Source organism: Athene cunicularia (genome assembly GCF_003259725.1).
Source record: "Athene cunicularia isolate RWA chromosome 19 unlocalized genomic scaffold, athCun1 chr19_part1, whole genome shotgun sequence".
Taxonomy (NCBI): Eukaryota; Metazoa; Chordata; class Aves; order Strigiformes; family Strigidae; genus Athene; species Athene cunicularia.
In genome coordinates, this window is record NW_020799124.1 from 849530 (window position 1) to 873730 (window position 24201).

At 48.5% G+C, this 24201-nt stretch overlaps 1 protein-coding gene across 6 annotated transcripts in view; it reads right to left on the reverse strand.

Moving 5' to 3' along the window:
* Nucleotides 1–24201, reverse strand: part of SGSM2 (small G protein signaling modulator 2) — a 53088-nt gene that overhangs the window by 9698 nt on the left and 19189 nt on the right. For 2 of the 6 annotated variants that reach the window (XM_026861404.1, XM_026861401.1), the window contains exons 2-15: nucleotides 22497–22659; nucleotides 17974–18135; nucleotides 15008–15075; nucleotides 14368–14513; nucleotides 13811–13945; nucleotides 13392–13516; nucleotides 12308–12375; nucleotides 10450–10613; nucleotides 9800–9929; nucleotides 8204–8338; nucleotides 4656–4806; nucleotides 4056–4120; nucleotides 3480–3625; nucleotides 2939–3067 (exon numbers count right to left, since the gene is read on the reverse strand). In XM_026861404.1, the coding sequence (XP_026717205.1) occupies nucleotides 2939–3067; nucleotides 3480–3625; nucleotides 4056–4120; nucleotides 4656–4806; nucleotides 8204–8338; nucleotides 9800–9929; nucleotides 10450–10613; nucleotides 12308–12375; nucleotides 13392–13516; nucleotides 13811–13945; nucleotides 14368–14513; nucleotides 15008–15075; nucleotides 17974–18135; nucleotides 22497–22659 (1787 nt within the window). The remainder of the gene's footprint in view (nucleotides 1–2938; nucleotides 3068–3479; nucleotides 3626–4055; nucleotides 4121–4655; nucleotides 4807–8203; nucleotides 8339–9799; nucleotides 9930–10449; nucleotides 10614–12307; nucleotides 12376–13391; nucleotides 13517–13810; nucleotides 13946–14367; nucleotides 14514–15007; nucleotides 15076–17973; nucleotides 18136–22496; nucleotides 22660–24201) is intronic. The other 4 variants (XM_026861402.1, XM_026861403.1, XM_026861406.1 and 1 more) reach the window with 4 other exon arrangements.

Genomic DNA, 24201 nt, shown 5'->3' on the forward strand with positions numbered 1-24201 from the left:
GCTGCCAGAGCAGTCACGCTAAGAGCTGCAGGCTGTTCGTCACTTGAGGTAGCTGTCGGGTCATAAATCATAAAATACAACAGTTAGTGGAAGGCTGGAGGACAGCCACGTTTGGGAGCGCCCCAGATTCTGATGGATGACTGCAAAAATACCATCAGAAGGCAAAGATGATAAATCACCGGCAGTGCCTTCAGTTAAGGACACGCTCAGTTTCCTGTAGGTGCAAATGTTGTGATGGTTTTCATGTCATTCCTGTAACAGACCCTTAGACTCCAACAGCACATTTCTTTGAGGAGTCAGTTATTACTGTTATTTACCACTGGTGTTGAGTAGCTCATTAGAATTCTGGATAAGGTTAGTATGTGTTAGTATGCTACAAAGTCAGGGGGAAAATAGTTCCTACAGGAGCTTGCATTCTGCAGATCAGATCTTTTATACGTTGCAGCATCTCTCTACGAATTCCCTGTAATTCCCATGTACAAACCGACCCAAGTATTTCTCTCTTCTTGCCAAATCTCTGATGTTCTAGCTGTGTACATGCATGTGCCCTTTGAAGGGGGGGCTAGAATTCATGAGTTGTGGCTCTAGGTCTCCCACTCTAAAATCTAAGTCTCCGGGTCCTTTTTTCAGTTCCAGACATACCTTCTGTTTGTGCACATGGATCATAAATCTGATGGTTCATACACCCCTGGAGAACGGAGATGGCAAAATGCAGTCTATGCAAGAACCCTCCAGTAGCCTGTATTTCTTGAAAATTTGAGTTTAAAATAAAATAAACTGGAGCACCGAATGCACATGTAATAAATTCACACTGCATCCGAAGTGCTGCAGTTGAGTCAGATCCCTGCTGCTCAAGCTCTGAACCCAATTCCCAGGACTGTTTGGAAGGGCCCTCCCCTTTTCACCAGGAAGGGTTGAGGAACCAGTCCACGTGGTGCTCTAGAAGGTCGACTTCTTTTAAACTCGTGCTGCATGCAAGAAGGGCTGGTTGAACAAGTCCCCTTGCAGAACAGACGTATTTTCCAGCAGGACCATGGCAGTGATCAGCCTGGCTGGGAATCTGGATTTGTTTCTCTTTGCAGGCAATCTGCCTGCCCTCCAGCAGATCAGGCAACAGCAGGACCTACTGCCCTCGCGGCTTCTCAGGTACGTCGTCTTCTTGCGATGCTGATGTCGTGGGAGGGCAGGAGTTTGCCTCAGCAGTGCTCAGCAGAATAGTCTTAATGCACGCACTCTAGCCAGGAAATCTGAATGCCTACAAAGGGGACTGGGTTCAGGGTGAAGGATCCGGATTGACGCTGTTTGAACAGTTGAGGGGCGTATTTCATCCCTCTTCAGAACTGTCTGTAGCAATTTTTAGTAAGAAGAATGCTGCTTGTAAAGTTCCTGCTGTTTCCAAGCTAGCTCATGTTCCTACTGCAGGGCTCTAGGTCAGACCGCCCTTGTGATCTGCAGGTGCTCACAGGGTTATAAACTATCCCTCGGAATATAAAATAATTGGGGGTTAGCAAATGCCAGATGGTTTGATATATAAAACCACTCCTTATCCATGTAATCCAGAACAGGAGCAGCTCCCGCAGGAGTGCCACCTCCCTGGGAACACCAGAAAAGCAGGTTAACGTGGTAATCGCATTCCGGGGCAAAGCTCATTCCTGTCCTGAACGGTTCAGCAAAACATTTGGGTGATTTTTCACGTCAGTTAAAGCAACGTTTTACCAACACGCAGACCCAGAGCTCACCCGCTGGGCAGTGTCCTAGCGCAGACCTGCGGCAGTGCTGGGGGCGGCGCTGGCAGACTGGGGCAGACTGGGGCAGACTGGTGCTCCCACTGCCCGCGAGCCCAGGGGCTGCAGGGGACTTCGACAAAGGTGCTGCTGACGGGCCCATCACAGCGGGGCTACGCCGAGTTCTTGCTCTGCACCTGAATCAGCTCCACAGCCGCGTTACGGCAGGAGCCTGGGCCCGGGCCCCGGCACCTGAGGGGAAGGGATTAGCTCTGGCTCCAAGCCACAGGAAAAATGCCACAGAGCATTTGTAACAGCAGCGACACTGCATCGGGTAAAGCCGGAGCGAGGAGCTGGGGCCCTGCGCTGTTCTGAGCAGGCTGGCTCAGGACCACGGCAGCTTCTGCGGAGGGGGCGCAGGCACGACCGCGCCGCGCTGCTGCGTCGCCAGCCTGCTTCACCGTCCCGGCACCATAACGTAACCAATGAGATCACTCACCAAGTTAGAAGTTGGTATTGCCACGAACAGCTCAGCAAAGGGAGACAGGGTAACGAAGCAAACCGCGGTTTCACTAACGGAAACCACAGACTTAACGCCAAGCGCGACACAACCCAGGCAGCTACTCCGAGATCAATGTCAGCAGCAGCACGGGAGATATGAAGAGGAATAATGTCTCATCTGAAACTGCACCTCATGTTTTCGAGGCATGTCTAGCAAAAGCATAACGAACGTACAAACCAAGCCTTCCTCTGGGTACTTTTAGCCTCTAGACAGTAACTCTGCCCTTCAGAAGGAACATCCGGGCTGTTCGCAGAGCCCGTAGAAGTCCACACATGCAGGTGCAGTGTCACGGAGATAAAACAGTTATTTCAGAGAGCACTCTGAACCATCACTCAGCTAAAGCACCGCACAAAAGAGGGATGACTCAAATCACTATCAATGTCAATGTCTCCCCATTCTGTAAGTGACAAATTTGTGAAAACAGGATTTGTGCAGGGCAAGCGCGTGTCACAGGCTGAGGCTGAGCGCAGGTTTCCTGACTTCAGTGAACTCCCTTTTAACGATTTTCAGACGTGACAACCTATCATAATCCCTCTACTAACATGTGTCACTCAGTAGCAATTTTCCCTTCGGAATATTAAATAATAAAGACTAACACCTGCTATGTCTGTACTCTGCAGACATCACTCAGCTCCCCGAAGGCTGCGCTTACCTGGTCCATCTCCTTTTTGGCCATGCCGAATTTATAGTGCCCTAACAGGAAGGGCCATACTTCCTTCCGAATCTCGTGCTGTACCCCGCCATAGTAAACTCTTCTTAGTAATTCCAGTTCCTTGTAATTCTGCAGCAGTCGGGAGAAAGAGGTATTGAAGGTAATTCAGCTTTATTTTCCTCAGGCCTGCTCATACACACCTGATATCAAGTGTAAAGACAGTGAAGTGCACGCACGTCACTAAATAAATTTTGCAACTTGATTCAAGCCTTTAGGGCCCTAGCTCAAATCCAGTCTAATATAAATTGTTGTGCCTCCCACAAAAATAATCTAACTTTTAATAGACCAGAGTCTCGTGAGATCAGTTGCCATGATGTTAATTGATATCTCTGCCATCATCGGAGAAGCAAAGGATAAAAGAGACGGTCAGAGGAGTGATCCTGCTAAGACTAGGAAACACCTGTAATACTTCTGGGGCCCATTCGAAGGGATGCAGCAGCGTGTGGGAGGCAGCGTAAGGGTCACAAAGGGATTCCGTTACCTTCTTGTCCTTCTGGTACTTGCTCCAGACCTCCTTGGTGAGGCCCCCCGCAGCGCTGGAGGGCCTGTCGGGGGGGACGATGGTGTGGTTCACGAGGGCAGACAGATGCGTCCGCACCGTTGACAAGTGGCGGCAGTAGGCAAGCCCTGCGGTCGGGGCAGCAGGTCAGTTCCATAACCGAGCAATCTCCCTACCAGCCACAGCCCTCTCTCGAAGGTGAAGCTGTGACATTTTAAACCTGCCACTAACGCTACAGGAACTGACCTCGCGTCGTACCGGCTAAGAATGAAGAATTGCAACAGAGCCAAAGATTAAATAAATCTTACGCAGACTAGTAAAATCCGAGTAGAGCATTACACTGTGATGTAACACTATGCTCTGTCCTCACCACGCATCAGATGGCCCAGTGCTATATGCAACCCCCCCCACAGATGGATTTATGAAGCCGACACTCGAGTCGCGTCCACCCTAGTGCCCTGAGGTGATCTGACTCACGGCTTTCTCAAACAAACATCCCGTGCTCTTTAGATAAGCATATGGATACCACAAGGGCCGGATATAAGAAGCTTCACTTACATCCATAAAAGGCTCTGGAAACTATTTGCCTCTTCATGCTCTCACACAGCATCTTTAAGGGAGTTCTGTGGAGACACGTTAACAGGAGCCTAATGGGTCACGAGGACAGAGGTCACCATCAATTTTATGCTGAGCCCTATGACCAACACATAGCAATTCTTGCCCTGCACCAAGATTTATTTAGGTAAAGGACAACAGCAATGACAAATTACACTTTGTAGAGCATTCTCCCCACCAGCATTTTGGCCCCAAACAGATTCACCTGGCACATTTAGCAACAGCTGCTGCAGGTGCGTTGTAAAGGTCCTCGTCAAATTAGATGAATTGTTGCCCTTCACTGTAATTGTTAACGACTTGATAAAGAAAATGCTTCCAGAGCCGAATTATATTAAACTAGACAAAAGAACTAAGTGAAGTTTTTTTCTACCAAAATGGGACTTGAGAGTAGTTTAATAAGTTATGTTTAATAAACTAAATTTCTTGCTGTATAACTGTTATCTTTTTATGTTGGAAACTACTTGAAAATCACTGCTCTATGGCTCTGGTGCTGCAACCGAGAAAACCTTCCTGCTTCCAAGTGTGGCATGCACAGGTGCTCACCTGTCATGGATGCAGTTGCAGCAGCTGGGCAGATCGTAGGGAGAGCTGCCTGTCGAACAGGAGACACAGGAGGAGCCCTGGCTGCAGGGCTCCAGCTGCCACGAAAGCAGGTTTCCCCCGAAGCCCTGCATCTCTATCATTTCGCTGGTGTCTAGGGAAACAAACAAACAAAACAGCAGGCCATCAACCTTCTTCTTTCCTCCCCCCCATCCCTCTCCTGTGCATCCTGATGGCTTCATGCTTTGCTTCTCGGCAGGCTCTGAGCCTTGATTCCAAGAAGACCTCAGAAATCCTGCTCTCAGCTGCATGCTCTGCACGGTCCCGTCCCATGAAGTCAAATCCCCTCACCATTTCCCCCTTTCTTGCCCGTGAGCATCCCAGTTCGTGTTTCAGGAGAACAGAGAAAAGGGTGCTGCAGGAGCAACTAAAACTGGTTCTTGTGTAGTGCTACGGTAACGTGATTTATGGCCAGAAGAGATCCTCTGACCTGACCTTCTATTTAATTCAGGCCTCAGAATCTCATTTTGCAGTTCCTGGAGTCAGCCACGGAACTGCTAGTCCAGCTAGAGTGAAAATTTGAGCATAAAAGAAATTAAGACAAACCGATTCGGTTATTTTCAGAAGATGCTTCTTTCCCCCTCAGAACCAGATCCTAAAATGTTTGGCGCAGAAGGAAAGTTCAAGTCCTACTAATGTCAACGCTGTGTTTTTATAAAAGTAGGATATTCTGCAGGAAAATGTGATCCAACAGTACAGTGCAGCTCCCTGACTTATCCCTGCTCCACCAAACCTATTTGCCTCTTTAACCAGCTTCAGGAAGGCAACGCCCCCCCCCCCAAAAAAAAAAATCACATTGCCTTCAGAAAGCTTGGCTTCAGCTCTTCAACTTTCCCAGCTGGCATTTGAGCTTGTGGGTTTTTTGTTTGATAATAAATAACTGGCCTTTCAGCTCACCCATGATTAAAATTAAGGCAAATGCCATAATACTGCGTGTCACTAAATCAACATTTGTAAGTCAAATCCAGTCCCCTGGGCCGTGCTTTTAAAACAGACATTTGTTGGGTGGTGGTAGGGGCAGTTCCAAACCATCTCATGCATTTTAAATCAAGGTAGCGTAAAGCATTTTAGTAGCGCCTATTAGAAAGTGGGCGTAGGTGAGGAGGGAGTGGAGTAAAAACATTTGTTAACAGGAAAAGCACAGGCTCATGCGGAAGCAGTCATGTGTGTTTCATTTCACAAAACAAAGTGTGATGCAAAAATGCTCTTCACCTTAATTCTTCAGGAAGGAGCTGAATGACCCAGTATTTATTGCAGCTTCTTATTGGGTTCAAATAAAAACCATTGGACAAACATTTTTAGATCATTATTTTTTTTGCCTCCCCTCTACCAGACAAGAAAAATGGGTTTTTCAGTTTTGATTTTTTTATTTTGTTTTTTTTTTTTTTTTTAGAGAAACAAGGAAAGAACCCCACAGAACCTAAAGATTCAGATGAAAGGTACCTGAATTAGTGAAGAATTAGAGTGAACAGCATCTTTTCTTTAATTGTAGTGGTATTATCTGTAACTTCAGCTACATGCAAAAGTCGAGCATGTTGCAAAATGTAAAAGCAAATGGCTAGCAAACCTGCTACAACAGTGTTGTCATTATTTCAAAGGGATGCTGCTGGAGGGACAACAGCCAGTCCAGTCTGGCTCAGCACGAATCCCTACGCGGAGAGCAGCCATATTCCTAACTCTGCCATCACCTTCAAGGGTAAATAAGCAAAAGCAGGTAACTGACAGCCACTCTAGTGGGTAACTTCACATTCCATCACCTGACTGAAGACTAAATTGTGTCTCTTACGCTTGAGATCACCGCGTTAGCCTCTCACTGTGTGCGTGGCAGCGTTAGACCCTCCTTTCCACTGGCACCCATATCCAGGCAGGATCAGTTAAGACAAACAGAAACCTCCTGAAACAGAATCTTTTATCAAGGGGAATGTATTTTTGGAGCTCCTTTCCATCCACACCTTCCAAGAGCTCTTTATCATCTTGGGCTGGGCTGTATCGGCTTCAAGGGTCTACCACCCTTGAGGAGCCCGTGAGGACTACCTGCAGGCTTTGGTAGGCTACCCGTGAGGAGCCTACAAAACGTGAGGCTCTCCCTGAACCCGTTCACATCCTGAGCAGAACTTAAGCACTAGACAGAGATGCACAGCAGTCACTGGCTCTTACAGCCCGTCCCACCAGCCCAGGGCTAACGTCCATCTGGAACCAAACTCACTGTCCTGCTATTTCAAGGTATGAGTGTCCTATCTGGAGTCAAGATCCATTGTGTTTTTCTTGGGAAATTCCAGAAAACTCATGTTCAGGCTAATCTAACACATAAAAAATACAGACGAGGCAAACTTGCAAGCGGTTGCTCTCTCCTTCCTACTTCCTCTGCAGATGTCAGACCTTTGACAGCTGCTTTACAGCCTGTGGGCAGCACAGATTCTGTTCTTGCTGAGACACTCCAGCTATTAGGAAGAGGCAGAGGCTGTTGTTTTGGTGATACCAGGAACACGCCAGCTCTGGCACGTGCACTCACGAGGTATCTGGCAGCGCTGAAGCTGTGCGCTAGCTGGTAAGTGTAGACGGGGAGAGAGATTTCACATAAACTAGTGGAGGGGCCTCGACAACACCCGCCTGTCTTCCGAACGACTGCAGGCTGCACAGTCCTGCGGGCGGGAGGGGTTTGGCCTGGGGAATGAATTATTTTATACAACACTCAGCTTCCTCCCTGAGGAAAGCAGGGGCCTCTCAGTCTCCAGAACTACTCTCCTCGATCCGTACACTTCTTGTGAACCCCGACTTAATACATCTGTTAGGGATGCTTTAGGAAAAGCCTTAGATGACCAAGTTTTTGGAGGGTTTTGCAGCAGATCATCTGCAACCTGTGCATATGAGGAGGGGAATGAAAGTACCCGACCACAGAAGGGTGCTGCATCCCCGTGCAACCTCTGCACATCTCTGCTACAGAAGAGGTGCTGCAGAGGCACCCGAAGTGCGGGAGCAGGCTCACATGAGCCACCTCGGGGCTGAAGCTGTCACTCGCCACTCTTCTGCCCCGTCCTGTGTACCCAGGCTCACTCCATCCCCGACCCTGCCCTGCACATCAGCACTGCTGCTGCACTGGCTCAGCCCTGAGCCTCCCTGGACAAGGCTGCCCTCCCCGGTCTGTTACTCTGCACACAACTAACTCACGGAGGGAGAATACAAAGACCCGTTATGCTCCCTCCTCCTCTTGGGAGAACACGCTCTGGTACCCAGCTTTTATGAAGGTGGGGCAGGAAGCCTCTGGAAGGGGAGGAGGTTTGTCTGTTCAGCAGCACACGCTCAAAGGAGAGGGAAGATGCTGCTGTTTCCCCTTCCCATAGGTTGTGGGCACGTTCCCAGCCTCTCTGCCCAGTCCAGATCTCATGGTGCCAGTGAAATGTTTGTCCCTGTAATAATGCCAACACTGTCGTATGCATCAGTGGAACGAGCTGCAATAGAGCTCTGGGACACAGGGGGAGGAGGATAAAAACCTTTCATCCTATTAGGAGCTGTGAGGTTCCGAGAGCAGATCATTGATAGCATTGCGTGTAGCTTATCTTCCTCCTCCTCATCATCGTCAACAGAGGTAGAGCGGCTGGCAGCTAAGTGGTGGTAGTTAATAGTTACTGCTCAAAGAAAATAGTGAAAGAGGAGCATAAGAAGAGAGAACTCGATTCTGCGGGAAAGCTCAAAAGGACACGTTCAGCAAAGACAAAGGACTTGAATCCTGCCCTCTTCTTGAAGGCACAAGCTCCTGTAAATGGGTATGAAAAATGAGGTTTTACAGAAAAAAGCATGCTCCACCAAACACAGGCCAGCTTTTGAGTGTGCGGAGGCTGTATTCCCCGAGCACGCACATCCCACGGTGGCAGTGGAGGCAGGTCCCAGGGCCAGCCTGCAGCAGGTGAGCACGCTTTTTGGCAAAACTCCACGGGAACCGGAGGCTCCAACTAGCTTCCCTCCTTCACCAGGCCCTTATCAACGCCGCGGCCTCTCTTCCACTCCGAAACCTGTGCCAGCTGCCTCTGGACAGCAAGCGTCCCGCTCCCCAGCTCTGCCTGGCACTGCGAGCACACAAGGCACAGCCCCCCGCAAGGGAGGCGGAGGCAGGAGCCAGCTCGCCCTGCCTCGCCCTCCACAGGCAGGGCTGTGCTGGATGTGCCCACCGAATCCACAGTCCCCCTGACTCAGGCAAAGGCAGAACACGCTCACACGCTCTCGCTGGTGTGGGCACGGACTTACCTGGGCACATCCCCGGGCCCTAGAAAGCATGGCCACCACCCGGCTCAGCCCCGGGGTAAGGAGGGTTCAGCTGAGATTCCCGCTTTCTCAGCTGCAGTAAATCCCAGTATGAGCAGTAAATCCAAATCCCCTGTAAACATTAGGGTCTGATCTTCCTGGGAAATTATTGCTTCTTTGCCAAGGGGAATAAAACCAAACATGCTGTTTGAGGACTAGCTTGGATGCCTTCCTGTGTGTAAGGGATTTGTATTCACTGACGACATGAGGTGGTTTGGTGCTTGGGAGTTCATTCAGTTCCCTTGGAAAGGCCTTTATTTATCCATTGTTAAGTTCTTGCTTCCAAGCCAGGAAAACTTAGCCCAGGGAGTTCTTGGGGTACTTTAAGAGTTTATGGGTTTTTTTCTAGTAACATCATTATGAGCAAGCAGTGTGGCCAATAAAAATATCCTCACTTCGGGAGCAAAACTGCTCTTGGCTGGTCAAGCAAATCTTTTTGCTTTTAGTCTCAGTTTGCAAGCCCAGGGGAGTATTTTGAAAACTTCCTCTGCAAAACGCAGAGTAAATATAAATAAGATTCCCCACCTCAACTCCATTTCCACTAAGACAGCAAGTGTCACCGCATTAAGGAAACCTACACTAAGCCGTACCTGTTGATCACAATCGTCACACAACAAAACTCTGTGAGAGCTTTTTTTCCCCCCTACAAAACACTGGCTTCTCTGTCACCTTCAGTTACTTCCCAAGATAATTCCTTCAAAGTTTTCTTAGTTTTTTTTGTTTTTGTTTTTATTTTGGGGGTTTTTGTTTGTTTGCTTGTTTGAACAAAGCAGAACAAAGGCACTTACTGTTATCATGCTTGTGTCCTGGATAGATAATTCTGAACACGTAGTCTGTGGAAGTGTCTTCAGCTGGCATTTCCTCTAGGTCCACTGATTTGTTGCTGTTCCGTTTTCGAAGCTTTGGAAATACCTTTCCCTAGAGACAATAATGATTTCATACATTCAGCTATGAATTAGTGACAGGGCAGCAAGGTAAGTACGTCAGACCTTTGGCATCTTAAATATTAAAACTAAACTTCTAACACTGGGAGGAGGTGAGGGAGAAAACAGCAGTAGAATCATAAATAGCAGGCGCTTTAGGGGTACTTCACTTTTCTGTGTACTTAAAACAAAGCTTTTTCTTGCAATCCTTGGGAGTTGGGCACCAAGTCCTTCAACAACCCAAGCCTCTGATGGCAGGTATGGCCCATTCGAGTCTCGGTCCCTATGTTTGGGTTCTGATCCAATAGCAGATTCCAGTTCATTGCTCAATGGGGTGATGAAGGTGTGAACAATTTGTGCGGATCAAACTGGACTAAATGGAGTTACTTTGCCTCCCACTTCACTATAAAACAGCTGGAAATCAATGCCAGGCTCTGTGGAGCTGGATGCTGGTGGAACAAAGGCATTACGATCAGCCCTACCCAGGACAAGCCGCTCATCACAAGAGGCAGTACCTTGCCCTGTTGGGACCAGAGAGGTGGCTCCAGCTGACCACGAGGCAGAAGACCGTTTTCCAGACAGGAAAGAAACGCGAGGAGGTGACCTCCCTGGGGGAAGTGCAGTGGAGGTCTCTGAGTTCCATCCTGACTCACCAAGACTAATGTCCATCTGCTTTCTGCTGCAAAGGAGGACAAGGGGAGTCCACACTGTTACATCAGAACCTCTATTTTTCGCTCTTACCTTTTAAGTAAATTTCTGATCATCTCTAAATAAAACCTCTGTAAGATCTAAGGATGATCTCAGTCCTAAAGAAGCTCAAGATACAAGCAAACTACGACAGACCTCATGCAGAAAAGTTAGGGTGATTCTGAACACTAATGTAATAAATAATCAAGGAATTACTAACCCAAGTCTCTGGTGTATGACATAACTTGGCAAAGGATGCACAATTCAGAATGAAAACCAACCCAATGGATATAGCTAGAGGCTGCCAGCTTCATTCCTGTGAGAATTAGCAAGTCACATTCCCTGTTGAAAATTTTTCTCATCTATCTTCACTGTCACTAGAAATTTAGCACAAAAAACTAAAACCACCCTGGGCTACGGATACTCTTTTAAGCACAATAATCTGCATCTTTTACGGTTTTCAAGCGAATATAAGTGAATTAGGTTCTTAATTTCCTTTTCCAAAGCTGAATGAATGAGGCATGTGGAGCCACCTGGGTAAAGGGGGGATGTCCGAGAGCAGGATGTGTTCACAGCACCCCTGGGCAAGCTCCAGCCTGGTAGCTGGGTGCTGGGGCAGGACCACCAAGGGTCTGTCGTCTTGTGCAAACAACAAAAACCGTGTTGTGGATATGCCTGGCACCTGGCAGGGAAACAGCTTTTTCAGTGAAGAACAACAAAGGCCGTCATGTTTCACGTCTGTCATTTAATTCCCCTTTTCAGAAGGAATTGCCCCAAAGCAGAGTGGTGACGTGTCCGACCCATCAGTGAAATACCAGACAGGCCCCAAGGGCCCCGGGGAAGCTGATCCAGCAGAGGTAAACGGGCCAGAACTAGCACTGCACGTGTCACCCTCTGCCAGCCAGGATTCTGGATGTTAACACCATCTCCATACGTCCATAACTAGTCAGAAGTGTTAACCCCACTGAGGGAGGAAAAGCCATCATTCAGGTGGCGATCCTGTGCAGGTTTTTTAGAGCAATGTACATAAACTGTCTTCTGAAACAGGCTCCACAGGTCCTTCAGTCCAACTGTAACACAAATCCGACTCCAGATAAAATTTTGAAACACTCTTTGGCTTTGCTCTGTGATTTTGACTTAAGGCTTGTGGCGAGGAAAGCAGTGGGAGGGATGGTTTGTTCCAGATTTCCCTCCCTACGCTGAGCAGAGTGGGCTACCGGGAACTGGGTGGTCAGAGGGCGACAGAAGGTGGCTCTGGCTACAAGCACTCCCTGTCCCCAGCTGATGATCCCACTACATACAGGGCTGACAGACCTGCTCACCCCCGGCCCCCCTTTTTTTATAAAGGTCGGTGGAAGGAGGGCCCACGCTTGTACAGCCCAAGCTTTGTAAGCTTCTGTGTTTAATACCTGCTGCTGACAGTTTCATCCGTTCTGCACAGATGCTCGGAAAAAACAAAGCAGACAGAGAAAACAAAGAACATGGAAAGCAGTTGACCCCGGAGGGGTGTTAGGCAGAGGGGCTCTTACCAGGCCTTTCGGGGGAGACACCTGAAGAAGAAAAACGGTTTCCCCCCTTTTGCAATAAACCCCTAACAGGCACCATATAAAACAGCAGCGGCTTTAACATTTGCCTGGCAGAAGGGGGCTGTGGGGGCATCCCCGTGGGAAGAAGGTTTATGCTTACGTTGCTGATGGCAGTGGATGCAGACGATCTGGCTGAGCGGCACTATTAATGCGTAGTCCCAGTAAACGCTAGCAGGGAAGGAAAAAGTTCAGGAAACTTTTTTTTTTTTTTTCTTCATATTCAGAAGTGCTTGTGGTTCCAAGCACCCAATAAAAAGACTTTGCTAAGTTAATACCTGCTTATTAAATTTAGTCAATTAAGGTAAGTCAATAGTCAAATAAAAGGGAAAGGAACCAGTTCTCCAGAGTGGATACATCTGGCACCAGGCTTTCATAACCTCCCTTTCCCTCTTCCCCTCCCCTTTCCCCCACTGCCCCATGCCAGGTTACAGCAGTGCTCTGGCTGAGATCAAAATGCCTGGGGCATGGACTTGACCATGGCCTTGCAGCTGGGTTTTAGGACAGCCGGGTTCAGTTCTGCCTTGCGCATGTGATTTATGGGCAGCAGCATGGAAATCCATCGGGGCCCAGGCTCGCAGATGGAACACTGGGAGATGGAACAGCTTTCGGAGAAGGGCCTTGTAAGGGTTGAGCAATAAAAGCAAGGGTAGAGGGCTTCATTAATGCTCTATTTAAAAAGACACATGAAGTTTTAGAAAAGGAATGGTGTGGATTACGCACCTGAGAGCGCTGTTCTGGGGTTGAAGGAAGCATTTCCAGAGGAGACAAACCTGCCTGGCTCAAGACTTTGCCTGTCTTTCTACTGAAGGAGAATGCCAAATCAGATGAATAACTGATCTAACGAAAGACAATGCCATTGCAGGTCTCTCCTCTGAGGCTGAAATCAGCCAAGTGCTTGCCGAGTGATCCGTGACCTCTGGAGGAGGTACTAGAACTGTAATGATGGAAGGTGGTGTCGAGCCTTTTCTCACCAACACTGGGAAAAGCAGGGTTTTCCTTTTGAAAAGGCTTTATATCCAAGTGACCTTTAGAAAGTTGCAAAACAGGAACAGAACCCAAGCTGTCTGACATCTCAACTTATGCGCCATTCAGAAGCCCTTCAATTAAATCAGCCTTATGTCATTTTGCCAAGTAGACAAGAAATAACCACCACGAATGCCCTCGATCTTGAATGCAATGACTACCTCTTCTCCAGCTCTGAGTCTCCAAGGGTTCCATTCATCAGCTGGTTTGGAGTCCATTTTAATGTCAAACTATCTGCTGACTGATGAAGGGAGAGGTACCCAGGAATTGCCTCCAAGTCATCTTTCTGTTCAACAGAAGCAACAAGCAGACAATCCAGGTGACTCAAGTGCACAACTAATTGTCATGTTCCAGTCGTCCCACGCCCCACAAGTTCCTGAGCCGTGCATTATCTAGGAACTGCTGAGGGAAACCTCCACACCAAAAGAACTGCTACTTAATACTGCTATTAGAAAGAGGGGAAGGAACACAGTGCAGTCACTGGTTTATGAAATACAGTGCAGTTTGTGACTTCTCGCGCCACAGCCAGGCAGCAGCTGCGTGTGCTGGCCCAAACCTCGGTGTAACCCAGCGCACTCACCGGCTGGACTAGGACATTGTTTTTCCCATACAAAAGGTGTGTTCGGGAATTCTGGTGCAGGGACTCCACATACTCTCTTGCCGAAGCAGCAAAGCGATCTTCTGACGTGCTCCCACTGGAATGTCGCTTCCGGATCTAGCACACACACACAGACACAGCCAAGGCAGGTCAGGTGGGGCAGCAAGGACTGTACTGGCCGGCCAGTAATACAGGGACAGTTCCACTTAGACCCGTCTCTGCAGAGTGGAGCAACCTCTGGAGCCGGGAGACCTTGCAGAGAAATGACCTGGACTCTTACTCGCCCCTGTCCAAGGCAGCTTCTAATTTCTGGTCAGAACAGAAGTGTCAAACCCCACAGAATATAGCCCTGGATCTCAAACTTTTCTACGTACAGATAAAGAGGACGCTTGGGCCCAGATGGACTTCTAATATGTGATAACAGCTCCAATACAGAAGAGAAAAGCAAGGCTGTTCTAGATACAGATCTGTCCCTCCTGGGGTTGTCTGTACCGTCAGCCCCTGCCCTAGCTGGGAGCAGCCACGCAGTGAATACCTACTCCCAGGGCTGGGCGCTTCGAGGGAGAGTCCTGGCGGCCGTGTACTCCATGAATGCGGTGCCGCTGAACAAGCTCATCTGCTGAAGGGTCAGTCCAGTAGTGATCTGCTGTTTTGAGCTTGGTGTACTCCAGAGCACATGGTCCAACTAAGGAAACAGCCCAAGGGAGAAACTTTCTGAGTCTGCTCAGAAACATACTTAATCTTATGCTGCTGGCCAAGTACCGAAAGGGAGATTTCCTTCCCAAGCCAAGTGAATTTTAATGATCACTTAATGATCCCACAGGATCAGCCTGCAACATACACATAACATATCACGTCCTATTATCTAGGGCTGTATAAAAACATTCCTGGAGGACACAATTACCCTGCCACAGCAGCATTAGTAGCTACAATCTGCTAGCAAGCATTCAGTAAAAAGCCCTTTCCATTTTGTTCTCTGATCCAACCAATAATTAATAATAAAACCAGATGACCAGTCTCTACTGGTCTCGTAAGCAACAAAACAATCCTTTAATATAAATAGCTAAACTGCATGCTAGAGATAAAAATCATCCGTTGTAACACTGTCATAATACAAAATGTTTTAAGAAACAATTCGTTTTCTCCAGCATTAAAAGGAGTAACTTTGCAAGAACTCACCTAGAAGAGAAGCCAGTATTGGGCCACAAACAGGATCTGACAGTAAAGCTTCTTTTTCATAATATTTACTAGGAATAAAAGATCAGAGCTCAGTTAAAACCACTGGTCGTTATTTTTAAAAGCTCTTACGCTTCCTAGCAGCATGAGCCTGTCGACTTCAAAAATATCCCATTACCACCTACCGGAGGGCACGCCAAAGGGAGCCAAGAGGTAAGGGCAGAGACGCTAGCCAGGCTGCTACGAACCCGACAATTCCTCCAGCACTACCTGTGGCCCCCAGCAGCCCAGTGCAGGGCAGCATGACTACTGAAGTCACCTCCCAGGTCAGACTTCACACTTAAGAACTGAGGCCAAACTCTCATTTCAAGAGCAAATTCCGACCATTAAATTACCCATATAAAAGGGCAGATTTAAGAGCGTAGAGTTCTAAGATTTTAACCAAGGCTGCAAACAGGATCTGGGCTGTACTTCTGGAGTGCTGTGCCTGTACTGAACCAGGACACACTTTCAAAACCTGGTTTTAGTTACGGTTCTAACACAAAAGTTCCAGCAACGGAATTTTGCTGTGATAACCAGATAAACTCTCTCACACAATGGGTTGATAAGAAACCGTGTATCTAAACGGCCACAGACGGGACCAAAGGGATCCAAACCCCATATATTACCTGAACTCGACAGTTGCTAGGATTGCCTAGAAATCACCGATGCATGCACCCGCCTCGAAAACCTCAAACAGAGCTTGACTGGATCCTCCACTGATCTCGTAAAGAAGAAATGGTGTCTTGGGTTTGCAGGTAAAGAAGGTTTTTACAACATGGTGTGTCCTGAGCTATTTTTAAAGATCATTAAAATATATTGTAAGAAGGCTATGGAGAAATTAATTCAGCCTACTTTAGACATCTGCTTTAGAATTAGATTATTTCCTAAATGGTATCAACAATCTTGACTAGCTGCTCCATGGAGCGTAACAGGAACCTAGAACAACCAGTTCGATAACCCTACACTCCAGACTCCTACATCTAACTAGATGACCACCAGCCCTACTTTGGGTCCATATTCTGCCCTTGATCAGCTGTGTAATCTCAGGCAAGCCACTTCCTCTCAGTAAGCTCATTCTGCCTCATCTATTTTTGAGCTGAGCTCTTGAGAGGCAGGAGCTTGCCTTCTGCTAAATGTGTTTACCCAGTATATTTGGTCTGGGGCTTTGGGCACTAATGTAACATGGAGACAAAACAATAACTCTCTGCAAGCAATTTTGTCAGTTTTCCACAGAGACCAAGAGATCCACACATTCTTAAACATCTCTTCCATCTGTGAGGAATAGTCTTGAAACGCTGTGAAGAACAATGAACTACTACAAATAGGAGCTCTTGCAATGACCCCGAAGTCTTCCCATCACAGCGGGTAGAGCTGACTTACAAAAACCAGACAGCCAAAAAACCATCAAAACACCCGAAGTTCTTGAACTGTCGCTATCCTCTGCTGTCTCCTCCACTAGATGGGGCTCAAACTCTAAAGCACCTTCTCTTCCTCAAACACAGAAGAGCTGAAGGACTTAAACATGGAGCACTCGAGCAGCAATGTCACAAAAAAGCCTGAGAAATGAAGAGGTTTGCTTTATTCACCAAGTCAGGTTCTCAACATCACACGCTGCAATGAAGGACCTGATCCTAACACATCTGAACAGATGGAGAAGGCAGTAAGGTGAACGGCTGCAGTACAAAGCAAGGGAACAATTGAGACTGAACTCTCTTGACATGTTTCCAGGCTAATTATGTGGAAAAAGAAATTTAAAAAATCCTTGTATCCATAATATATCAGCAGACGTAGTGATACGGTGGACTCAGATGCTTTCCTTAGCTGTGTCTCTGGGACAGAGCCAGCCCTCCCGCCGTCTCTTCTGCACACAGCTCTTAAAACAAAGCGGCATCAGACATCCCAGAGCAACAGTTTCCCCTGAACAGCACAAAGACCTTGCTTCCATTCTCCTTCTTTTTAGTGGCAAGATAGATCATGGAAATAAAGCTGCTGACAAGGAAAACAGTAATGTACACTTGGAAAACCCTGTGAAGATGAGTTCCTCTGCCCTCGCACTCTTGCTCGTTCAGACCCACGGGCTTTGGACAGCCAAGAACGAGTCCCCCAGAGCAGAATTACAAGAGCACCACTGCGAACAAACACACCTGTCTGGGACCATGCCAAAGCTTTAGTGTTCCCACCTTTCTCTTCTTATGGGAAATTGTCCCCAGTGTGCCCCATAATTCTTACCAGTTACGGGAGGGTAGGCAGGGTAAAAGTTAAGAATCATCCCTTGGGAAACCAGAGCTAATGCCGGACAGTAGGAAGCAATGACAGAATGGGGAGGATCTGACTTCTCCTCTTAGAGAGTCCCTGTGGATTACATCCGTAAAGCACTGATGCTCCTCTCCAGCTTTGCAAGGAAAGATTCATTTTACCCAAGGCTTGACTTGTCTAAAAAGGAAACATGATTCAAAGAACCTGCTTTCACAACCCTAAGGTTTTAGGTCATTAACAACTCCTGTTCTAAACTCATTTCCCCTTCTTTCATCTACAAAGGGCATTTTCCTCCCTGACATCCTAAAGTTCCAAAGGATTATTTTCAACTCATGGAAGTGAATTAAGCACTCCTGACCTATTAGAAGACATTTCTATTCCACTAAGGTCTAGGTTTCATTAGAATTTGGGCACCCAATGTATTTCAAGTCAGTTTTTTATCTGATTTCTGGAAAGCTGGATGGCTGTTAACATTTTTTGTAAGTCTGATAAATATTGCCAGTGACTCAAAACAAAAGTAGATTGTTTTCTAAATGTCTGTGCACTTGGTTTTCTCCTTACCAGAAGTCTGCAGCACAGAAGTTTGCAGCAGACTTCTGATGAAATCCCTTGTTGCCGATACCTAAGCACATCAGTCCAACAAATCCCTGTGCTTCCGATTCTTCCCTTACCTGCAGTTATCGACAATGTACTGCACAATCTTGTCGAGCACCTTCTCGATCAGTGCTGTCCGAACCCAAATGTGTTTGATGGCCTGAGGTGTCAGGACGGGGGTTTTGCTTGTGGTTGATCCCTGTCTCTTGAGGGGTTCCTGCCCATTTGGCTGATTTTTCCTGCAAAAGGAGATGAAGTAAAAGTAGTCAGAACTGACTCTTCACACAGAAAGTGCTCCAGCGAGAGACTGTGTGGAGAGGTGTTGGCATTACACAGCACGATCTGACAAATGCCTATCTGTACACTAGCTCTCGGCATGACTGTTAGCACTCACTGCCACTGGGGTGTGGGCTTTCAGTCAGACCATCATCAGGGGTTTTCTGAAAATCGTGGCTCTAATGATTTCGGATGCCTCAGTTCCAAGTTATGAATAGGACAAGTCTGCAAAGATTATCTAATTCACAGACAGATGCTAAATAACCTCTAAAAAAAGCCCCCAGACAGGCCTGTATTAGCATCTCAGGCTAGGTAGCTGCCTACCAAAAATATCTTTTCTGCTTCTGGAGCTTTAGGAAAAGCCCAACATTCGAGCTCCTCCGAAGCACCCACATACCAGGCTGAGATGAATAGGCTGTAAATCCACTGCAGACCATGCACCCCAAAAGAGTGAAAAAAACAACAAAACGCACAGTGTAGCAGAAAGCAAGGAAACACCTGATGAATGGAAGTTTGCTTCGTATCAAACAAAGCTTCACACTCAGCTGTGAAAGCCACGGGGAGGGTGGCAAAAAGAAGATCCCTGTCTCCCCGCTTTGTCTGGTACCTTCAGGCCGAAGCTCGCCACGACCCCAAGAAGGCACAGAGCTCTTTCGGCATGAGATACTCCCACTGAGGCCAGAAGCACGGAGTAGGAGTTGGGACAGCACAGGCCGAACTTTCCCAGGGACCCCTTGCCACACCATCGTCAGGCAATCAGGGCGCAGGCCCATCGTTTCACGCTCTCTGCAAAGCACCATCTATAGCTGTAGCACATTCTGTGCGGGCGCCTTGGCAGCCAGATCCTATCTCCTACCACCTACAGAACGACAACAAGACAACTAAGAGATAAGCAGCACCAAACTGAGAAACTAGAACTATAGCAAATGAGCATCCAAAGCCAGCTGGGAGCTTGCTTACAGCCAAGACCCCCTGCTTGTTCCTACAGCATAAGCCAGCACGGCAACAGGTCCACCCCAGAGACGAGGAGCTGAACGCCGCCTTTTAGTGGCAGGGCGGCAGGCTGGCTACACAAAGCAGAATCACTTCCCAAGTGCGGCTGTCAACAAGACTGCGGGGGCTGCTCAGCGCGGTGGGCTCTGCACCACGCGGGACGTCGTCGTTCCTCTCTGGGGAGTTATCTGCTGCCCTGAAAATCTGCCCGGCCCCGGCCCCATGGGGGACAGCGGCATGTTGGGCCCCAGTCACGCCATGGGACGGAGTTTTGTCGCACGAACAGGACCTCTCCCTGCAGACCCGGCACGCCACGCTCCCTGCACAGCCTCACGCGCTTGGAGCTGTGATGTGCATCGTGCCAAGGAGCAGTTCTGTGCCTTCTCAGCACAACATGCGCTTATCCACGCCCAGCCTCCTGCCACAGCGAGCAGCCACTTCTCATCCACTGAGTACTGGTGTCCAAAACACATTTTCACAGGCAACAACGCTCCCTTCGCTTCTTCAGTGGCTCTGACACCAATTACCGCTTGTCACTGTTGAGATAATGAGTGGCCTGAACAGATTTGGAACCAGAGACCGATTCTGAAGCTGAATGTGCTGCCTGGGGCTTTTCAGTTTCTAAAAGGCGACCCACAAAAAGGAAAATGGGTTTGTTCTCTCCGTTCCTCCTTCCTGCTGCCTAGCAAAGGAGCTGAAGCATGAATTCGTGTTCCCTCTCTCCCGCCCCGCTAGCTCTGCCTGCAGCAGGAGTTATGTAAGACACGACGGCAGCACCGCTCCGTGCCGAACACCCAAGGTGCTCCAACAAGTCACAACACACCGTTTGTTGAGGTGGTACCAGCCACAGGGCGTCCCGTGACGGCCGTGGTGGGGCCCTGCCCCAGATCCTCTCCTAAATCCCACTGCAGCTCAGCTGGGGTGACGCTGTGCCCACCCCGCTCCCCCCGTGACGGGTGGGTGCCCCTGCACCGGGCCAGGCAGGGGACAGCCGGACGGTAGAGCCCAGCACCGGGAGAGCTTCCCCCTGCTGCAGCTCTGCCTTGCCTCGCCACGCACCGCACAGGGCTGGCAGGGAACGCCGACCCTCTTCAGCTCTTTCCCGGAAAATCTTCCCCTTAAAACAGAAGAAAAAGAAGGTTCCATTTTGTCCTGACGAGGAGAGAAACCCCGATGTCTTAAACGCATGTTCCCAAATGATCCTGTTCTTTGGCAGCACCCGGGTCCCGTTTCAGGAAAGTGCTCGCTGACAAAGAGTAAACACGTTACTTGGGTGATGTAAACACGTTACTCAGAGAGAGGGCTGTAACTCCCCTCGGCACTTCCAGAGTCCCCAGCCCTCCACGAGGCCACGACAGCACTGCGCAAGGCAACACGCAGGTGAGACAATCCCAAGGCAAGAAATACACGTGACAGCGCTGCACAGAGGAACTCCAGCGTGTTCGACTGCATCCTAAAGGGCTGTCTTAGCCACAGCCTCAGGAGCAACCAGGCTGCCACAGCGCTTCTGCCTCGTTTTATGCGTTCAGTGGAGCGAGCCCACCCCCTGCTGCATTTCCAATTAGAGTCTCTTTGCTGTGCGTATTCTCTACAGCACTTAAAGTCTGTAGTTGTTACTAACAGCTGAAAAACACACGAAATTCCTCCAAGAGAAACCACAGAGTCCGAGTTCATTTTCTCCTTTCTGTGACGAGGACACAGCCAAAGGTCTCTGGTGCTTAGAGTAGGGTTCGTGTGGGCTCTTAACCGAGGAGAAAGGCTGGTGGATTTTCAGTAGGAAGCATCCTTCTTCCCAATATTTAAAAAAATTAAAATTAATAAAATCCCAGTTTATATCAGTAGAGACACAATTAAAAAAATGTATCCAAAAAATAGGTGCATACCTACATAACAAAGTCTGATAATTAGAAACCTAATAAAGATAAATGCCAGAAAGTTACACAGAAATCTAAGTTACACAGAAATCTAAGTTAGACAGAAATCTAAGTTAGACAGAAATCTAAGCTAATTTAAACAACCGTCAATAATTGAAGACTTCAATGCAACACGAACTGAAGCTAAGCTCTCGACAAAGCCCTTCATGCAGCAAGCTGATCAAGAGGCTCAAAGTTCCTACACTCTACAAAGACCCCTTAAGGCTCCACAGTGCCACTGCACTACTGTCTACAGACAGAAGACAAAATGCTCCTGTCCTCAAGACACTCATCCCACGGGCTCACGCACTGTGAGTCAGTCAGCAGAAACACACGGACAATTTTAATTGCACTACTCACCTCTAGCAAGAAGTTTAGGACTTCCAGCAACCTCAGGTCCTTGACTGCAGCACGAACTCAGCTGTGCTCAAGCCCAGAGTGTACTGACCCGCTTTCCTCTAACCGGTCTCTCACTGCTGACCTCCTCTTCGCAGAACACGGGGCTGGAAGGCACCTCAGGGACCTCCTGGCCCAACCTCTCCTGGCAACAGCCCTGCCCAGACAAGATGGCCCAGTCCCCTGTCCAGCTGAATCTTAACAGTGCCCGGTGTTGGCGAACCCACCGCTTCCCTGGGGAGATTATTCCAGTGGCTGATTGTTCTCAGCTGAGAAATTTTCCTCTTGTGTCCAATCAGAATCTCCCCAGGAGTAACTTGTACCTGTGACCCCTCACCTTCTCCGTGGGACTCCTTGTCAAAAGGGGTCTCCATCTTCTTTGCAGCCGCTGTTTAAACACTGGAACATGGTGGCGAGGTCTCCCCTAAGCCTTCTCTCCTCTCAGAGCTGAACAAACCCAGTCTCTCAGCCTTTCCTCATGCGACAGGCTGCCTGGTCCCTTGATCATCTTTGTGGCCCTCTTCTTGAGTTCATCCTTCCCTCTATCACTCTTTGCATCCATTAACTTAACTATTTCTACCATAATACCCACAAATCATCTGTTACTGGTTTGGCAAGGAGCATGCCAAAACAGCTCTTCCAGCAAGTCTGTTCTTCAGTTCCTCCTGCCACCCACACCCCTTCCCACCAACAGCCCAAACTGGTCCTCCACGCCCTGACCGTGAGCACTCTCCAAAATCACCAGTTATTACTTCTGCTGCTTTGTGTGGGCTGGACGCACTGACCCGCTATACCGAGAAGCAAATTGAAACACCAAAGACCCAATTCCCAACCTCTGCCCTTTTGCTAGCTGCCAGCTTGATCAAACAAAGCCATCTGCCTTATAGTCACAGACACTAAAGGAACGAAGCTCGAACAAACGTGGCCAAGAAAGGCCCCTTTGCCTTACCAAGCAGTCTCTGTAGCCTCTCCATGCTGCACACACACGACATAGGAATTTTGCTGATAGACCTCAGCCTCACCTGCTTTCCACCTGCTGCTGCAGCTCCTGCACTTTCCTGCACACGTCCCCAGCTACGGCATACGTCTTGCCAACTTTGGTGAAGAGCGCGGCCACCTTGTCGGTCCGCAGGAAGCCGGCAGCCCTGCGCTTCAGCATGTGCAGGAGACACGCTTCCACCACACCTGCAAGGAAGGGAAGATCAGGTTATGGCTACGGCTGTCCTTCAGCCCTCTCCTGGGCGAAGGCCACCCGCCAACACCCACTGCTCAGGCGCGGAGTCGAGAGAACAGAGGAGGGGGTGAAGGGACAGACAGAAAGGCAGAGTAGATCTCAACACCAGACGGTGCAAGCACGTGTCTGATCGGCAGCAATAAGCACCTGGGAAGTTACAGAGAAAGTCAGTACATACATGAACCGAAGGACTGAAATATCTCCCCGCACCTTCACCCCATTTTACGCACATCACTTTGAAAGAATTCCCAGTTCCACTGAAAACTAAGTCAAAGGCAAAACCTCTCTTCAGCTGGTGGCAGAACCAGGTCCCCCAACTCAAGGTATAATAAGCTAGAAATCTGCTTTTACTGATGATCTCTGTTTTGAGCAGAGGCTCCTGTTTATCTCTGGGAGCTGCTGCATTCATTTCTCCCACTTGCATTTCTCCATATGGTCTGGTTGTTTGAGATGAAAAGGACTAACTGGAGGTCACTCACACTTCCCTGTTATTCGCTACTCATTTTTAAAATCACGCTGTAGGATTTTAGCCCTGCCCTTGAAGAATGATACTGGCAAGAAGGCAGCCCTGGCAGTTATCCAGAGCTCAGGCTCGAACCTGAACTGATCTCTGAACACAGAATGTGAGCAATTGCTGTATCTAACCAACTCCTGGCACGCAGTCGATTGCTGCATACCATTTAATCTATCTCGCAACCACGCAGCTTTCACTGCCACAGGATCTTGATTTGCAGAAGCAGGTAGAACAAATCACCCTTTTATTTCTGTTAAAATACTCTTTGTGTCCCAAATGGAAGTGAGGTACTCTCGTTTTGCCACCTCTCATTGCAAACAGGTATGAAAATCACAAAAAAATTCTACCAACTCCCTCCCCTTCAACGGCCTTATGTATTCCACTCTCCTCTAGAACAGGGAAAAAAGCAAGAAACACATGCAAACGTTACTATCACTTCGGTTAACGTGCCTGGGAAGGAACTTGGGTGCAATGAGACTGGTCTACATGGAAACCTCCGGGGCAGGTAAGGCATCAGGAGAGTTAAAGCTGCTTTTGTTTTGTGTTTCACTATTTAAAGATGGCATATTCAAGAGAAAACCACAAACTGCTCCTGGAGCACTGCTGCCTGCAGATCTCTCGTTCCATGGTGACTAATACAAACCTTAGGGAAACGAGGGGGCTGGGTGAGGAGCGACAGACGTACAAGAATCAGAGCTGGAGCCACACTTTCTTCAGAACACACACAACCCACGAGCATGGGAGGCCAGCTGGGTCACAGCCGAGCTGGGATTCTTGTGTGTCTACGTGTGTGTGTTCTGTTCTGTTTTAATATTCCTGAACTCTGAAACAAGTCTCACCGAGGGAAGTGGACTTTCGAGTTGGCTGGGGAGAGCAGAAGCTTGGCTGTTTTACTGTGCCAGCAGAAGGAACCTGTACCAAACCCAGCAGCAGGACGGCTGGCTGGAAACACTGCTGGGAAGTGGCACAGTGATGATGC